Consider the following 16,696-nt stretch of genomic DNA (forward strand, 5'->3'; position numbering starts at 1 on the left):
GAGCCCAGGCTGAAACTGCTAAACAGAGATCATATGAAATAGGCTACTGCCAAGATAATTAAATATACAGCTGTCAATTACAGTTCATAAATTTCTAATTGCAGGCTGTTCAGTCCTGCTTACTAACAATCTAAATTTATTTTTATACTTTTTCTCCTCTCCAACTTTTAAAAATGCCTCAGCTACTTCATGATTCTGTGATATAATCTTCTTACAGTGCTTACTGGTAATAGCTTTCTGTGTTAGGGATTTACTAACACTAAATGTCTGCTGGTAGGACTAGCTAAAACTGCCTTTAACAGTTTCTAATTTGCTCCCTAGTTATTAGTGCATTTATTTCTTAGCATTAGAATAAGCCTCTCTTTTTGTACTTTGCTTCTTTTGGATTTCCTCTAGTACTGACACTGTCCTACGATTTGCGTAATATATACTTTTTCATCAGCAAAGGCCTTGGTGATAATGCCTTTGTGATGCTGGACATGGAGGAGATTAATAGAAAATTGCTTATTTACTGAGAATGATGAAGATGTTGAGGGGGATTGCCTGGAATTACAGAAGGAAAAATGATTTATGGAAAGAGAGAGATGAGATAAAGGAGAGAAGAGAAGAATGGGTTCTAAGAAAAAGGAAGGAAGAAGATGAAAATGATGAAAATGCAAGACTGAACTTCTGGTCTACCTTCTTGTTACCCTCCTAACCACAGAGGTCCTCAAACACTGATTTTCATCCTCAGGAGTCAGAATGACACACTGACAATTGCTTAGTCATCTGCATGAGCTGCAGTCTAATCTGAAGCCGCCAGCCCTCATCATTCCCCACAAAATCAGAGACTCCCTGGAATACCTGTGCCCAATTCTGACTATCAGATTCCAGCCTCATTCCTGGGCTCAAGACAACTCAGGCTGCTTTCAGATTCCCTTGATCTCTTGGAGATAATGACTCTCAATGGGATTTGAACTTTTCAAAATTACCTGAGTTCTCTGGTCACATACGTGAACTCCATGACTAGATTATTGGGCAGGAGCACCCCAAAGCCATTGGATCATGGAATCTCAAGGTCAAAATGAACAGGGCTGCCCTAACATTAACAGGGCATGGGCAAGGGCACAAATGGAGGCCCTCCTATCATATGCTGTATGTTTAAATATTTTAAATCAAAATAACACAGCTAAATAAAATGTAATTTATCCTCCTGCCTTCACAAATATAGCTTTACGAAGACCTGGAAGGCAGGTTCAGATTTGGAATTCTTGGACGTCTCTGTAGGAAAGTGGCAGTAGAATGAGAGCCAGATGCCCCCACCCTGGTCTTTCTTCCTTCTTTCCCCATGGAGGGCTCCAGGTTGCACTGGAGCCCTCCATGGGGAAAGGGGCCTATGGTCAAGTTTAGGTGTGTACCCATGGTGGTACAGTCCATCCGTAGACTGTCCAGGTCCTAGAAACAGACTGAAGGCTATTAGGGCCAGGGTCCTGGATACTTAATGCTTGTTCTTGAACAGTGGTTCTCAACTGAGGGCAATTTTGCCTCCCAGGGAATATTTGGCAATGTCTGGAGAAATTTTGGTTGTCACAGCTCAGCGAGGGGGGTGATTAGAGCATCTAGAAGTAAGAAGCCTGGGATGATACTAAATATACTGCAACGCACAGGACAGCCCCCCGCAAAAAAGGTGTATCTGGCCCCAAATATTAGCAGTGCCGAGGTTGAGATACTCTGCTTTAATTTAGGAGGACAAAAATACTGTTCAGGATCACATATTTAAATTCCTTAACCCTGCTCTAGAAAGAGGGTTAAGATTCTGGGTGGGACCACCTTCTTGGCTCCACACTCTTTCCCCCATGGGAGAAGTGGACTGAGGAGGGACAGAAAAGGGCCCTCTAAAGTGTGGGACCCCCATGTGCAGGTGTGAGGGCAGTACTAGGAATGAACCTCACGGGTCCTCTAATCCTGCGCAACACAAACCTGGCACCGACCCAGGCTTTGTCTACCTATCTCAAAAGAGGAAGGACTCACGATCCCAGGGCCACTTTTTGTATTCGTGGGCTGCTTTGTTGGCAAGTGAACTGAAATCTGATTCCAACTTCCAAGAACCCAAAGAAACTTCAGCCTTGGGCAAAGGCCCTTTGGCTGATATTGGCACATTTATGCAACTGCCTAGCCTATGCCAATTATCTGGAAAATGCTAGTAAGTACAATAAGCAAAATTACAAATATATACTTTCTAGAGGATGATAAAGAAAAATGTAGATTGTGTACCTCTGACAGAAGATGACTTAGAGACCAAGAGCATAATTAAATAAATAAGTACTGTAAGCCAAGATGTGGGGCTGAAGCAAGACTCTGCTTTTTTCACTCTGGCCTTGAATTATGCCTCAGTGTTTTGACATCCTCCTCACAATAAAATCCTTCCTACGGAGATTACGTGGATTGTGTTGGAGTTCTAGGGGAGATGGGAAGGATTTCAATCCCACAAAACAAAGGCAAAAGAAATCCCCAGCAGCTGGAGCTCTTCTCCCTTAGGTCCCTGACTGGCCCCTGCCTGGGTCTCCTTGACTCCCCATTTCTTTTCAGGACGCTTTCCCCATCTCCTCTTTTGAGTCAAGTGGGTCCAGCTCTTGCCCCCAACTTGTATACTTCACTGCGCATGAAAAACACCTGCAAGTCAGAGGTCCTCGAAGTGTGATCCCAGACCAGAATTATGAGCACTACCTGGGAACACAGTTGGAACGTCAATTCCACGTTCCCACTCGAGACTCAGTGAGTCAGAAACACAGCAACCTGCAGTTTAATGAGCTCTCTGGGTGAGTCCAAGACATGCTTCCAGGTTAAGTTAACCTCGCCTGCTCCGAAAACAGTTCACTCATCTTTGTTATGCAGGCAGCACCGTGGGGAGGGAAGATGGTTTTTTTCTCTCCTCAATGCCCCCTCTGGAGCCCTCAGCTTACTAAACTATTCCCCCAACACTAGTATGTGTATCTGGTGCAAGAGGATTCTCATTCTAAGCCAAACTGTTGCAGACAAATCCATGTTCCCCGCAAAAAAGAAAAAAAAAGTTTTAAGAGAACATTAGTGAAAGTTTAATTCGCACTCCCCAAGGGTACCCACCTGCAGTCTCCTATACATCTTTCTCAAGGTTTCTGAGCATACAAGCAAAGACGTTTATACTTTTAAATAAAACCCCACAAAAGTAGTTTGTACTGTTTGCTCATTTCATATGTTTTTGTAATCTGTTGTGGCAGAGTCAGACAAAACACAGAGGTATGTAGAAATCAATCAGTTGACATTGTTGGTATTTTTAGGGTTGTGGCCTTGCCAAACAGGAAATATTTGAAAAGAATACACAATTCGGGTAACCAAACAAGTCACTCTATGTGCCAAGGACTAAGAAAACTACAGGGAAGAAAAGGTGAGGCCAAGGATTGAGATGTATCGGCTTTACATGCTCACAGAAACCCAAAACACAAGACAATAACAGAACTATCCAACGCAACCAGATTGATACATCCCTAAATAACAAACGCGACAACAGTATGACCAAAGTCAGTTATAACTAATGACATTTCCAGACAAAGCTGCTTCAGATCTTCAAGGAGTGCCATGTATACCTCATGTTCCCAATTTCGTGTACTGCAATCCACGAGTTATACCCTTTGGAGGAGAAAGGCTGGTTTTTCCACTGTTGCAGGTTTCTGGGCGTTTTACAGCCGCGGGGCGGAAAAAGCCGGCGACTGGGACCACTGGGCTCCCCACGCGGCCCCCAGGGCTCCCCACGCGGCCCTGTGGCCCCGCCCCGGTCATTCCAGGCCACTAGCGTCCCGAGGCCCCCCGTGGGGAGCGGGCGGAGCACGGGGGCGGTGATTGGTTCCGGGCCAGAGTGGGCGGGGCTCGGCGGCCGGCCTATAAAAATCTCGCGCGGGGGCGGTGGCTTCTTGCGTCGGCGTCTTCTGCGGCGTCTCCCGTTGCCTGAGTTGTCCTCGCAGCCCTGAGCGGCGCGCGCCCCCGATAGTCATGGCGTTGAAGGCTGTGTGCGTGCTGAAGGGCGACGGCCAGGTTCAGGGCATCATCCACTTCGAGCAGAAGGCAAGGGCAGGGGAGGGAGGCCGGCGGCGAGCTGTGCCCGCGCACCTGCGCCTTGGAGCGGCCGGCCGGCGGGGCCTCGGGCCGCCCTCGCCACGCCCCCGGCGCGCGTGTCGGCGGGTCGGTGCGGCCGGCCTGCCCTGCAGTCGCGCGGGCCCCCGGAGCCGCCACCCGCGCGCGGCCGCGAAGTGCTGAGTCACCGGGCGGGCGAGCCTGGCGGCGGCGGCGGCGGCGGCGCGTGGCGAGGCCTGTGCGAGGGTGCAGGGAGAGAACGCCCGGCCGACCCCGTGGGTGCCAGCAAGCGCGGGCCCCAGAGAAAGGCGAGGAAGCGAGGGAGGAAGGCCGGATGCCCCTCCCGGGGCCCCTTCGGCGGCCTAGGGCGGAGGCCTCCCTGGTGTTCTCCAGGGCTGTGGCCCTTTCTTGCGGGGTCGTTTTCTGGGTCCTGAGATCCTGCAGATTCTGAGTTGCGCAGTCCGAGGCGCCGGCCGCCCTTGAGATCCGGGGGTGGCGGGTGCGGTCGGGAGGCCTGGGAATTGTAGCATCCGTTATCCCTTTGGGGCTTCCTTTCCAGCTTGAGCTAATTCAGGGGTCAGAAAACTACGGCCTGCGGGCCTGATCTGTGCCGGGGGCGGTGTTTGTACAGCCCTTGAGCTAAGAGTGGTTTTAATATGTTTTTCTATGTTTATGTTTAAACATGTGGAAAAGAGTATGCGACAGAGACCCCTTACAGAAGTTTACTGATCCCTGCTCTAGGTGATCGTCAGGCTATAAGGGTAAAGGAAACGGCCTTGATCAAAGCTCCAAAAGCCAGAGATCTAGCAGACTCCCTTGGAGGGGATTTTCCAGAGGAGTGGTTTTTAACTCCGAGTGCACAGTAGACTCATTTGGGGAGCTTTTTAGCATGCACCTACCAGGACACAGCTCTGGACCAGTTACATCAGAGTCTGTTAGGTGCATTCTGAACTTTGCTATATTTAAGATTTCCAAAGTGGTTTTTAACAGTGCATGGAGGATTGAGAATTCCTGTTGGTAGAGGATGGTGGATGGGGTTTGGGATTCCAACTTTGGGAGACCTGGAGTATTTCCATTGCATGGAATTGTTACTTAACTCTGCTCTTGGAGCATTTGTTTAGCCAAATGCTTTGTAAAGTGGCTTTGAAAATTCTCTACCGGTAGGCCTGGTAATGAGATGGTAGAGGGTAAGCGTCCCAACAAACCTTGTAAAATAAAGCGTACAGAAACTCTCGTTAGTAATGTAGCAAAACACAGGTGTTGTAAGGGAGGTGCTTGTGTTAAGGTTGTCTCCCCAAATCGTAGGTGACCAGTGGAAGATTGTTTATGTTGTGCATGGCTTGTTAATCATGAGGGACTGTTTAACGTATGTATGAGATTTAGTCTCTAAAATGGTTTATTAGAATGTGAGAGGACAGGAAAAGCCATCTAGGTAACTTTCCCAACTATAAATTTATATGAGGGAAAACTTACGTTTGAGCTTAATTTTTTCCTTTAAGTGATTTTGAAATTTTCCTGGAAAAGGCTCTTTGGCATTTGACTAAATTTTGCTGTTTTTATTTGCTAGACTTTGTTTTGTCCACCTTCCTTCCTCCCACTAGAGAATCTTAGAAGCCTCTGAGGAGTCCCTTCCCTCTAAACGCTGAGAAACAGCTCTTGGCATTACATTCAGAAGCCAGGCTGTGAATCCATTCATAACTGAGGGTTCCCTTAGTTTTTCCACCTTCCCTGAGTGGCGTGTATGGCTCCCTCGTTCATGTTCTGAACTTCATTTTGATGGTGCTGTTTGTACCAGATAAAGACCCTCCTATAATGCAGATGTATTAAAATTGGCAATAAACTATTTCTCGGCCTATTGGGTGTTTTAACATTTTGGATTAGTTTCCAATTTTTACAAATCAGAAACTTTCACCCGTACGTCCAAATTCCTAGCTTCTCTTGAAAAACTTGGTGATCTGCCTATACTGAGGCTTCAGTAGTCCAGGGCAAAACTGTGCGGGACCGGTTTCCATTCCTCCTGCTTCCCTGAACTGTTCTACTCACTTGAGATAGTGGCTTGGCCCCTGTGGGCTTGCACCAGGGCAGCTTACTGGCGGACTACTTCCGTGTGCTCTGTGCATTACCTGTTAGATGGGGGGTTGGCAGAACCTGTCATGTTTCTCTCTCTGCTTTTGATAACATGGTGTGTTTGGGGGGATAACACTCACATTTGGGTTTTTCCAAAATTAAAGGTTGTACCTAGAAGAATAATATCTATTCTCAAAAAGAAACCACAAAAGGCAGTGGTCACCATGCTGCTTTGTTTGAGCAGTGGTATCCAACCAGTGAAAAGTCAGATCTTCAAGGTTAACACCTCCTGTAACTTTTGGTCCTGGCTTTTTAAAGGCAGAGACACCATCATGTATTACTGTATGGTGGGGATGATGTGTATGTTTCATTTCAGTTCCTAGAGTGGAAAGGTTATCTAGGTTTCAATGCCTAATAAGACTGGAGAAAACAGTACTTCTGGTTAGACTAGAATCAGTCCTTCAGGGGCAGTGGGGTAGGGTATTTTCTGGCTGTGAATCAAAAATATTCTATGCTGGAAACTGGTAAACACTCCTCTTGTGGAGAGTGGAGAACAGGGATCCTTGGGTAACAAGTTGGTCACTCCCAGGGTGCTTCTTTTCTTTTCTCTTCCTCCCTTCCTTCCTCCCTTCCAGGCAGATCTGTATGTTTGCTAGTATGGAAAAGTGTCTGCATAAAGAAAGCAAGGTGTTAAAAAAAGAAGTATGATGTGCTGACATTTGGATTAAAACATTTGATATGTACACACACACTCGCACCATGCCCAAGTACAATCTGTTTGTACTATTTACAGAATAAACAAGAACATACTTAAATGAATAGTTAGGCAGCTCCCTGGAGATTCAGTGCTAGAAAGTGGTGGGCCTGGAATTTGAACACAGATTTTTCAACTCCCAAGTCCGTGTTCGTTCTTTTCCATTTTCCTGTGAATGGTAAAGATAATTCAGCTGTTTTCTTTGTTCAGAAGCCCTTGCTCTCTCAAACTTCTCGCCCTTTTCTTTGATTGAAGGAAAATGGGCCAGTCGTGGTATCGGGGTCCATTTCAGGATTGGCTGAAGGCGATCATGGATTCCATGTCCATCAGTTTGGAGATAACACACAAGGTGGGTGTCGTGCTGGTCTGCTGACTTGCGCTGATTTAATCTAGTGAGGGAAACTGGGTAGAGTTACCCCCAGGCATTAAAAACTCAGCATGAAAAAAAAAAAAGTCAAGTTATGTGACTACCTCAGGGATGTATTAGTCACAGAAGTGGTTTTTGACTCTTAACGTGTGGAATGGAAGGGAAAGGAGTTGATTTTTCTTTATCTTGATTATGGTTTGATTATCAGTGATTGCACGTTTGTGAGTTGCAGGCCGAGGGCAGGTGTGGCGAGCGCAGGGTGCGTGTATTTGCGTTCCCCTGTAAGAATAGCTCCACACCTCCGTCGCAGGATCCTCAGTGGGGGAAGTAAGATGCAAACTGATGATAGGATGATTGTAAACTGTTGGTGCTTTGGACTGAGTTTCACTTTCTCAATTTAGGATTAGAAGCAAGTTAAAAGCTTACGGGTTACACAACACTGTAAAATGATTATGAATCAATAAAAAATGTAAAAAAAAAAACTTACGGGTTAAATTGCATTTAGTGACCTTTTGCCATATTTGAGTAATCTAAACAATGTTTAGACTTTTAATGATGAGAACTTTATTCATTTTGCTGGAAAACTTGTTTTTAATGTTCCATAATTGTTCCTATAGTGATTTAATGATCAGATTTGATCCATTTTAACAATTATAAAAGTTCCTCCAGTGGTTTCTTGGTTTTACTGCTTCTGCTTTGGGGGGTGATTGCTCTGTGGCTTTGACCAAGTGTGCCACACCCTGCAACCTGCATGCCTTCTCCCTGGGGTGGGAGGGCTTGAGGGGGCAGTGGAGTATGGATAAAAGCTGTAAACAGGGGAAACTTCCCATCAGCTTTTGGATGAAGAACCATGTCATAAAAGAACCTGCATTGTTGTGGTTGTGTTCTGTGTGAATGGTGTTCCCTGGTGCACAGGAGTGCCGTTTTTACAGAATATAACCTGAGTGCCATCCCCTAGAGCTGTGTGAGGCAACAGCCCTTGGGCGTAAGGTGCCATATTATATCCTGCATGCCCCCAAGTAAAGGCCACAAATGGGAGAGCTGCTTGGTAGTATGTTGCTAGGGAGATAAGTTTTTTGTAGTTAGGGTATGCTGTCATCTTATGAAGTAGAATCATCATCATGGGATTTTAATAGTAGAACCACCATTGAAGGTCAATTCTTGGCCTTCTTATTTTACAAAGCAGTGAAGAAACCAAAGCCCAGAGAAGGTTATTAACTTTACCAGTACCACACAGTGGTTAGAAATTGCCTCTACTCCCTGCTCATTTTAAGGTGTTCCTTTCTGTTTTTATTAGCCTACAAGTCACAATGTGGGTCAGTACTTTTTCCATTTGAGGTTTTAGCAATAATCAGTTTCTTTCTAGAATTTATTTTGGAATTTTGATTCATAATTTAGCTACTTTTTTTGGTAAATAGGCTGTACCAGTGCAGGTCCTCACTTTAATCCTCTATCCAAAAAACATGGTGGGCCAAAGGATCAAGAGAGGTGAGTGACCTTAACTCTTTTTGAAATTAACAGGGATGACTTTTGGGGGTCAGTATGGGTAGACTACTTGCAGAGTGCATGCTATGATAATTGCACCTCTGCTCTTGAACTTGTTGCCCCCATGTAACATTTTGCCCCCAGGTGCTAGAATGCCTTACTCCCTAGGCTAAGGAACTGACAAATGGGGACACTTAGAAACGATTTGGTTTTGTAGCGTTTATTGAACATAGAACTAATACAAGAGCCAAAGGGAACTAACACAGGAAATGTCATGAGTCACAGTATTGCCAGCCACTAGCAAAACAAACCATCATCGTGAGAAACACTGGAAGATTTGTAGATAAAAAATCGATACTGAAAATTCATTGAGACTTCATTTGTATGTGTTTGTTTTCTGAGAGCCTTTCAGGAAAATACTACACATAAGGACAAGGATTAATTTATTTTTCTGTCAGAGGCCTGGGGGCATAGCTGTCTTAGCCATGCCAACACTGAACAGGCATCAGTAACTTAAGGTTTACCCTTTGGTACTTTACCTCTGAAATTAGAAGTGCACCCCCATCCCATGACTTCCCAGAGCTTTGCTTTATAAACTTGAAGCCTTGTTTGAAGAGCCTTGTATCTAGAACATCTAGTTACTTGTTTTTAAACTTGTATGTTTTCAAACAAAATTTTGTCAGCCTGGAAAAGTGGATCCTGTTTGGTACATCCACCTCTTAGCCCACTCTTAACGTTCCTGACTCAGTCTGTTTTTAATTTAGCTCATGAACTGAAGTTAAATGTAAATCAGTCCTAATTCCTCTAATGCTTTTTCAATGTTAGGCATGTTGGAGACCTGGGCAATGTGACTGCTGGCAAAGATGGTGTGGCCATTGTGTCTATTGAAGATCCTCTGATCTCACTCTCAGGAGACCATTCCATCATTGGCCGCACAATGGTGGTAAGTTTTTATATAGTGAGGATATGCATAAAATTTCTTCTAACACATGGTCATGTATCCTTTCATGATTTCATGATTATTAATCCTGGTTTCTAAGGATCCACATAAATTGTACCTTTAGTTCTAGGACTAGGAAAAGCAATTATTTTATTGGATGGTTATAGTAAAGATGAGCTAATGATCTAGATTGGTTAGAACACTGTTCTGCTAAATAAGGAAGATGCAGTAATAAGGCAGATTATATCTGATCATATTAATCTGTGTTATAGAAACAGAAGTGGTCTTTATCTAGTCTTATTTGTATTTTTTTTGTGTGGGGGGAGGGGAGGGAATTAGGTTTATTTATTTATTTAATGGAGGTACTGGGGATTGAACCCTGGACCTCACGCGCGCTGAGCACGCACTCTGCCACTTGAGCTGTACCCTGCCCCGTCTAGTTTTAAAATGGCTGTTTTCTCGCCATTTGGTTTTCCCCTTGCAGTTAACCGGAACATTTTTAGTCTAAAACCTGGGATGGACCTCAGCACTGTATTCACTCCTGTCTGCAGGTTATCACCACCTGTTTCACACGTGGGAAGCAGCTGCCCAAGCCACGTAGGGAGCTGCAGCTGGTTCAGACAAAGCACGCCGTCTCGGCTCCCTTTGGCTTGCTCCAGAGGGCCGTTAATATTCAGTAGACACTTTCAGTTGATCCTTTATCCTTAGAATTTTCTTCAGCTATAGTTATGAAGCAGAAAAATCATTGATCAGTGTTTGATGAGCAAAAGTTTAAATATTATTGTGTGAATATTTGAGACATTTTTAGGATTACCTCTTATTTATGGACCTGTAGTTCATTAGGCACGATTTTGGTAAGTTTCTTTTTGGTTCACTTTTTTCCCCCACAGCAATTTATACTCAAAGAATGACTACTGTAACTGAGCTTACTGAAGTTTCCCATGGGGGATTCAGCATGTGGCGGCCTTTTAACCTAATTGTGTGCTTTCAGTACTTAATTTAGAGACAGCAGTGCTCACCTAGTGTTTATGTTTAGGGGTAACACATGCCTTTGCATCATCAAGAAGACCTTTGAGTAGTAGTTTCTGCTTACTACTAGATTAAATATGAATATATTTTCCTGCTAGTAGGATTATTTTACCATGCCACTTTATAATGTTGTTTCTTAAAAGTCTTCTGGGTATTGCAAGAAGAGATGGTAATTGCTTGATAACCCTAAATTAATGTTCTTAAAAATTTTTAAAGGTCCATGAAAAACCAGATGACTTGGGCAAAGGTGGAAATGAAGAAAGTACAAAGACGGGAAATGCTGGAAGTCGTCTGGCCTGCGGCGTGATTGGGATCGCCCAATAAGCATTCCCTAGGACGTGGTCTGAGTCCTAGTAACTCATCTGTTGTCTTGCTAGTTGTAGAAATTTTAACTTGAGAAACGTTAAACACTGTAACCTTAAATGTGTAATTTGTGTGACTTTTAAAAATTGCTTTACGTTCCTGTAATGAGAACTGATTTGTGATCATTTGGAAGATTTGTATCTTTGTAAAAGTCATATTCAGTTAAAATGTGTTTCATTGATCTCTGTATTTTGCCACACTTAATCACATGTGGATATTAAACTTAATTGTCTGTCTTCAGTTCTCACTCAAGCCTGCAATAAACATACTTTCTCTGACACTGTATTTTGAGCCTGTTAAAGTATTTAAATTGAAATGCTAAATTGGCTGATACTCAGAGCTTGAATGGAAGAGATTATTCGTTGATAGGTATTAACTATTTCATGGAGCCCTGTTTTTAAAGTGTTTTAACTGAGGTCACCAAAATGTTTACAGTTTTAGCAACTGGTAAATTTAGCTAAGACTAAGTTGAACTTTAATCTTGGACAAATAGGCTATCCTTTGTTAAATTTTAGGGAAGTTACTTTTCCTGCTTAAGCCACTTCGGTATTTTGATTCAAAAAGTATGTAAGTTTTTAAAAAGTAGATCTTATGGTTTAAGAGAGCCCTTTGATAGCTTGTGGTGAAATTGTGAACAGCAGGTTAGAGCCCCAGTTAGCTGGTAAGATTAATTTACCTACCTGCCAAAATGGCACGTTCCATTTTTGTAGACCTGCGAACATTTAGTTTATAATAAAAGTGGAGGTTGGCACAATCTGCTTTTAGATAAGTCTCCTTAAATGCGTTTTACTATTGTACGGTGGAAGCAAGGAAATGTGTTCTATTTAAATATAAGAATTTATACATCCAAGTAGTGAATTCCAGTCTATTTTCTCTTAACACATTGATTGCCATGTCACCCAAACTTGGGTGACATTTGTATTTCCTCAGGGGCACCTGATCCTCAAGTCAGTGATCAACGTGTTAATGTAAATACATACCTGTAAGAGAATGGTTTTAAATGAACTCTTAATCTCAGGTTTGACTGTGAGCTAGTTTATTAATTGAAAATTGTAGAATATTATTTCTGATAAAGAAGCCAGAAATAACTTTGACTGGTCACAAATGTATAATGGGCTTTATCAAATGTATCATCATTTGGGCTTTATCAAAGCTGGGAAAGCTAATTTAGATAAAAGACTAGTGTTTTCAAAGTTTTTAAATTGGTGATAATTTGCTCACAACAAATTGTTAAATGCATCATCAGGGAATTTAAAAGCAATCACTACCGGCCTTCACTAATGTAGTTTGTGGGACAAGGCTCAAGTATAGGACTTGCTTGTGTCCTTTAAAGCCTCAAGTGTAATTACCAGCACTTGGTAGTTTGGGGTTTTGCCACGTGCAAATAGAGTGCTGTAAATACTTTATATTGGCAATACAGGGCTGCAAGTCTTGGGAATCTGGACACTAATCAAATGTCTCTTTCTAGAAGCAGTTTCAGCTAGGACTTTGAAACTTCCCGGTGGGCCAACATAAAACTAAGGAAAAATTTTGTAACTCAAGTCTGCAAATATGAAATGAAATTTTCTCTTATTTTCCAAAATCAAGGACAAAAAAAATTGCTATAGATACATTGATACATTCTCCCCATCAAAACAAAGATCTTGCTGTATAAAACTAAAACCAAAGTAATAAAGCAGCTTCACCTGGGGATGAGGGCAAAGAAAAAGTTAATTGCTCAGCACCCTGAAACTAGGACAGTTAAGAAATGTGAGAAAAAACCTTCAACAAGGACATAAATATTTGGATTGTGTAACAGCAGCCTTTTCCTTGGCACTGGGTAAGCGGTTTTATGTAACTGCTTTTCTGTACTATTTCAGGTATGGGTTTGATTTGGCTTTGGATGTCTTCATGTAATAGTTCTTGGATACCTAACTATTTTTCCTAGTTAACCCAACAATTTTACAGAAAAGAGATAAAAGTATATGTGACAAAAGGTTCAGTTTACCTTTGCCCAGCAGGGGGTTTAAAAAATGATAAGGAAAGGCAACAGGCAAGGCTGTAGGAAACAATAGGTTGCATTCAAGCCCTTGAACAGATACAAGACAAAAAGCTTTTGCAAATGTTAACCTTGATTTCTTTCATCCTTTTGAAAAATTTAACGGGATGGCAGGAAAAACACCCAGCCTTCTAAATAAGTAATACCCAATCAGATAACGTATAGTACAACAGGTAGGGAAACGTTGGGATCCAATTTTTCCCCCAGCAAAATTTTTCTTTACAGAGTAATTAGGGCAACATTTACCACAAAACCAATGGCAAAAAAAGAAAACCTTGACTGAGTTGCAAAACAAGCTTTCGGTTAACATTAAAACCACTAACCTTTACCTTATGACTGAAATGCTAAAAATCAAAAATATTACAAATGAAAAGTGTTTGAGAGTGACTACATAAAGACGTGTATTTCCATCAAATGAACAAGTCTAACTTAGACTCCGATACAGTATTAACAGCTCAGACTCTGACAGTGAACAGTCCTTTCCCACCTCACTGCAGTGCAGGAAGAATAACACACGTTAACGTTTGTTACGAAAATAGAGTTTATTAAAAACGTCCCTATTGTTTCTGAGGAGCTTTCACCGTTACCTTGTCTTAAATTAAAAAAAAAAATAGCACTTCTAATTACGATTTGTAAACTTTTTAAAGTCAAAACTTTTAAAAAGTTACAGCAAAAAGGGTAATATTTATTCATATTTTCAGTATTTTTTGTTATTTTGTGGCTATTTTTAAATAGAAGGGAAGCAATCAAATTGCTTACAATTCCCCGCCAACTACTGCGGGGCTGATAAGCAGGAGCAAATATGATACAGCATCTGTACACCTCAAGCTCTACACTCCGGAAGCGTCACCGTCACATTTTGACAAATTCCAGTCTCTAACGAGGAGCCTCTGCTGCTGAGCCGGAATCCTTGTCAGGTTCAACGGATGAGGTAGCCTCAGCAGGCAACTCTTCAGAAGGTCTTACGACTGCAGACTCGGACTCCCCCTTGCCAAGTTCTGAAACAGTGTCTACGGTTCCCACTTGGCTAAGGGGAGGTTCAGCGGCTTTGTTCCCACTGGCCCTGTCTGCCACCTCAGGCTTTTCCTTCCCTCGGTTTTCTTCCTTCTCCCTACGAGACTCTCTATCTCTAGAATCTCTCTCTCTGTCTCGGTGCCCACTAGAGCGTCTATTCCTCTCTTCCAAGTCTCGGTGCCTGTCCCGGTCAGGGCTCCTTCTTCCCCACTCTCTCCTTTCACGATTACAATTATCTCTATCATCATTACGGTTCCCATACCGTTCCCGGTCATTCTCCACCCTACTTCCGAAAGATCTTCTTCCAAACCTTTCTTGGTCTCTACCTGCATTGAACTGCTGCCTGTTATCGTTTCTAAACGGCTGTGGCTGCTGCTGAGTCGGTGGCGGCTGCTGAGTCGGTGGCGGCTGCTGAGTCGGTGGCGGCTGCTGCGGCTGCGGCTGCGGCTGCGGCTGCGGCTGTGGCTGCGGCTGCCTTCCGTCTCTGTCTTCAGGAGCGCCTGGGCCTGGTCCTGGGGCCCCGAGCCCCGGCATTCCACCAGGCCGAACAAAGGGGCCATGGGGCGGAAAGGGGCCTTTCATTCCGTGAGGCGGAGGCATTCCAAAGCCCCCTGGGCCTGGTGGCGGACCTCTGTGCATCATGTGAGGTGGCATGGGACGAGGTGGCATCAGAGGAAATCGCTGTAAATGGGGTGGAGGCATTCCTGGCGGGCGCTGGAGTGGGATTAGGCCAGGTCGGGCACCAAGAAGACCAGTGGATGGGGCTTGGAGCCCAATTACAGGACCAGGTGCAACTCCTTGAGTACCTGAGAGGCAATAAAAATTAACATGTAAATAACATAGAAGACGTCACACTACTTTCAACTATTTCCTGTGGAGCTTGAAGTAAAATGAAATTCAGTCCAAAATCTTCAAACTTCATATTGTTTGCCAGTCTACCTGGGAGAAACTCAATGCGAGGGCCCAGTAACAACCCATGGCAAGCAGTTCTAAAGATATGTTACACACTTAAATTAGATAAAGCTATCTATTAATAGCATATATAAAAACATTAGTACCTAATATAAGTGGAAGTCAAAATAAGCTGCAAAAGGAAATTATATCAACTTTTGGAAAGAGTATGTGAAAATCTCCTTTCATAGCCTTGATTAGTAGCTGTTTTACCATTCAAAATACTCAAGAAACACGTGCTATGCCCTAAAGAAATAAAGAACCGAACTGAACCAATTGAAGGCTATTTCAGGTATACTCTTAGAAAATTTTATACTCCAAGTCTTAATTTATTACTAGAAAAAAATGTGGTCAATGACCCAGAAAATCCAGTAAAGAGAGAGGGCTCTTTGTCACTAAAATGCTTCATGTAGTTATTATGCAGTAAGCATTACTTAAACACTAATGCTTATCAAATGACCCGTGCACAAACAGGCTCCTTTCCAAAGCACAGCATAACACGTATGCTGCTGGGCTGAAATGACTGCTAAACCATGCTGAGTGTTCAGCCATTCACTTTTTGCCCAAAGGTGGCAAAACTGATAAAGTTAGTGCTACTGAAAGTGACGACTTACTGGTTTTATGTCCCATTTACAGGAGGGTTTGCTCATAAGTTTCGGTTTAAGACACTTCCTCCTACTCACTTTAGCAAACATTTAACAAGTCCTGGTTGCTCCTAGATTTTTTGTATAAACAGTTAATACTAATACGACAGGTAAGAATTTCTACTTTAGTTTTTACTCCTCAAAACAGATGCTCCAATACTATTCTGCCAGACTTAGGCACTAAATAGAGCAGACTGGAAAATATACATATATCAGTCTATAATTCTCTTAACACTTGAAGACTCATCACTTGGTATTTACTTTAACAGAGTTATCTTCTTTCAAATGCTTAAAGAGAACTATGCTGAAAAAAGTCTTAACACAGAGGTGACCTTGGACACATGCCTCAGAAATGCAGACAATTTACCTGCCTCATTTTGAGATTAAATGAGATGAACACCTAAGTGAGCTTAGAGCTTGGCACACAGTTGGGTGCTTGTTATTATTCACACATGTATTCTGACAGATGATAAATGTCCTAACACTAAGTATTTCACTTTGCAAAAACAGCATTTTTCATTTCTGACTGTTAAGATCTTCTTAGCCTCTCCTGGTCCCCCCAAATCCACCACAGTTTACAGTCAAGCACTCTGGTAGTTGGGAAAGATATGAATACACTGAGCTTCCATATGCCAGGCCCAAAGTTTAGAAATACTAATTACCATGGTGAAAAGGTGAAATGATGAAACAGATGGACAAGGCAAAGACCTCATCCGTCCACAGATTCTTCAGACTGTCCTTAGGAAAATTCCAATGAACATATATAGGACCACCACCTATACCATATCAGACTGACATGAAATCCACAGCAGACAAGCATTCTTCATATCATTTAGCGAACGTCTGAGCATATACCATACAGCAGGACAACAAGGCACCCAAGATAGGTCCTTTCTCCCACTTTTTTTTAAAACCTTTTTTTGGGGGGGTGGGGAGGGGAGGTTATTAGGTTTGTTTA

General features: G+C 42.9%; 2 protein-coding genes and 1 long non-coding RNA gene across 4 annotated transcripts in view; 1 reads left to right on the forward strand and 2 right to left on the reverse strand.

Moving 5' to 3' along the window:
* LOC140698332 (uncharacterized) overlaps positions 1 to 3,947 on the reverse strand; it is a 40,643-nt gene extending 36,696 nt beyond the window's left edge. The window contains exon 1 of the long non-coding RNA XR_012076079.1: positions 3,603 to 3,947. This is a non-coding gene — a long non-coding RNA (uncharacterized lncRNA). The remainder of the gene's footprint in view (positions 1 to 3,602) is intronic.
* Positions 3,920 to 11,376, forward strand: SOD1 (superoxide dismutase 1). The gene is made up of 5 exons (XM_072968411.1): positions 3,920 to 4,077; positions 7,163 to 7,256; positions 8,693 to 8,762; positions 9,585 to 9,702; positions 10,945 to 11,376. Exons 1-5 carry the CDS (start codon positions 4,006 to 4,008, stop codon positions 11,050 to 11,052), a joined length of 462 nt encoding a protein of 153 aa, XP_072824512.1. The 5' UTR covers positions 3,920 to 4,005; the 3' UTR covers positions 11,053 to 11,376.
* A 2,276-nt stretch (positions 11,377 to 13,652) lies between these two features.
* SCAF4 (SR-related CTD associated factor 4) overlaps positions 13,653 to 16,696 on the reverse strand; it is a 52,948-nt gene continuing 49,904 nt past the window's right edge. For both annotated transcript variants that reach the window (XM_072968462.1, XM_072968455.1), the window contains exon 20: positions 13,653 to 14,949. In XM_072968462.1, coding sequence (XP_072824563.1) covers positions 14,006 to 14,949 — 944 coding nt within the window. In that variant the 3' untranslated portion in view covers positions 13,653 to 14,005. The remainder of the gene's footprint in view (positions 14,950 to 16,696) is intronic.

Source organism: Vicugna pacos, chromosome 1, assembly GCF_048564905.1.
Source record: "Vicugna pacos chromosome 1, VicPac4, whole genome shotgun sequence".
Classification (NCBI taxonomy): Eukaryota; Metazoa; Chordata; class Mammalia; order Artiodactyla; family Camelidae; genus Vicugna; species Vicugna pacos.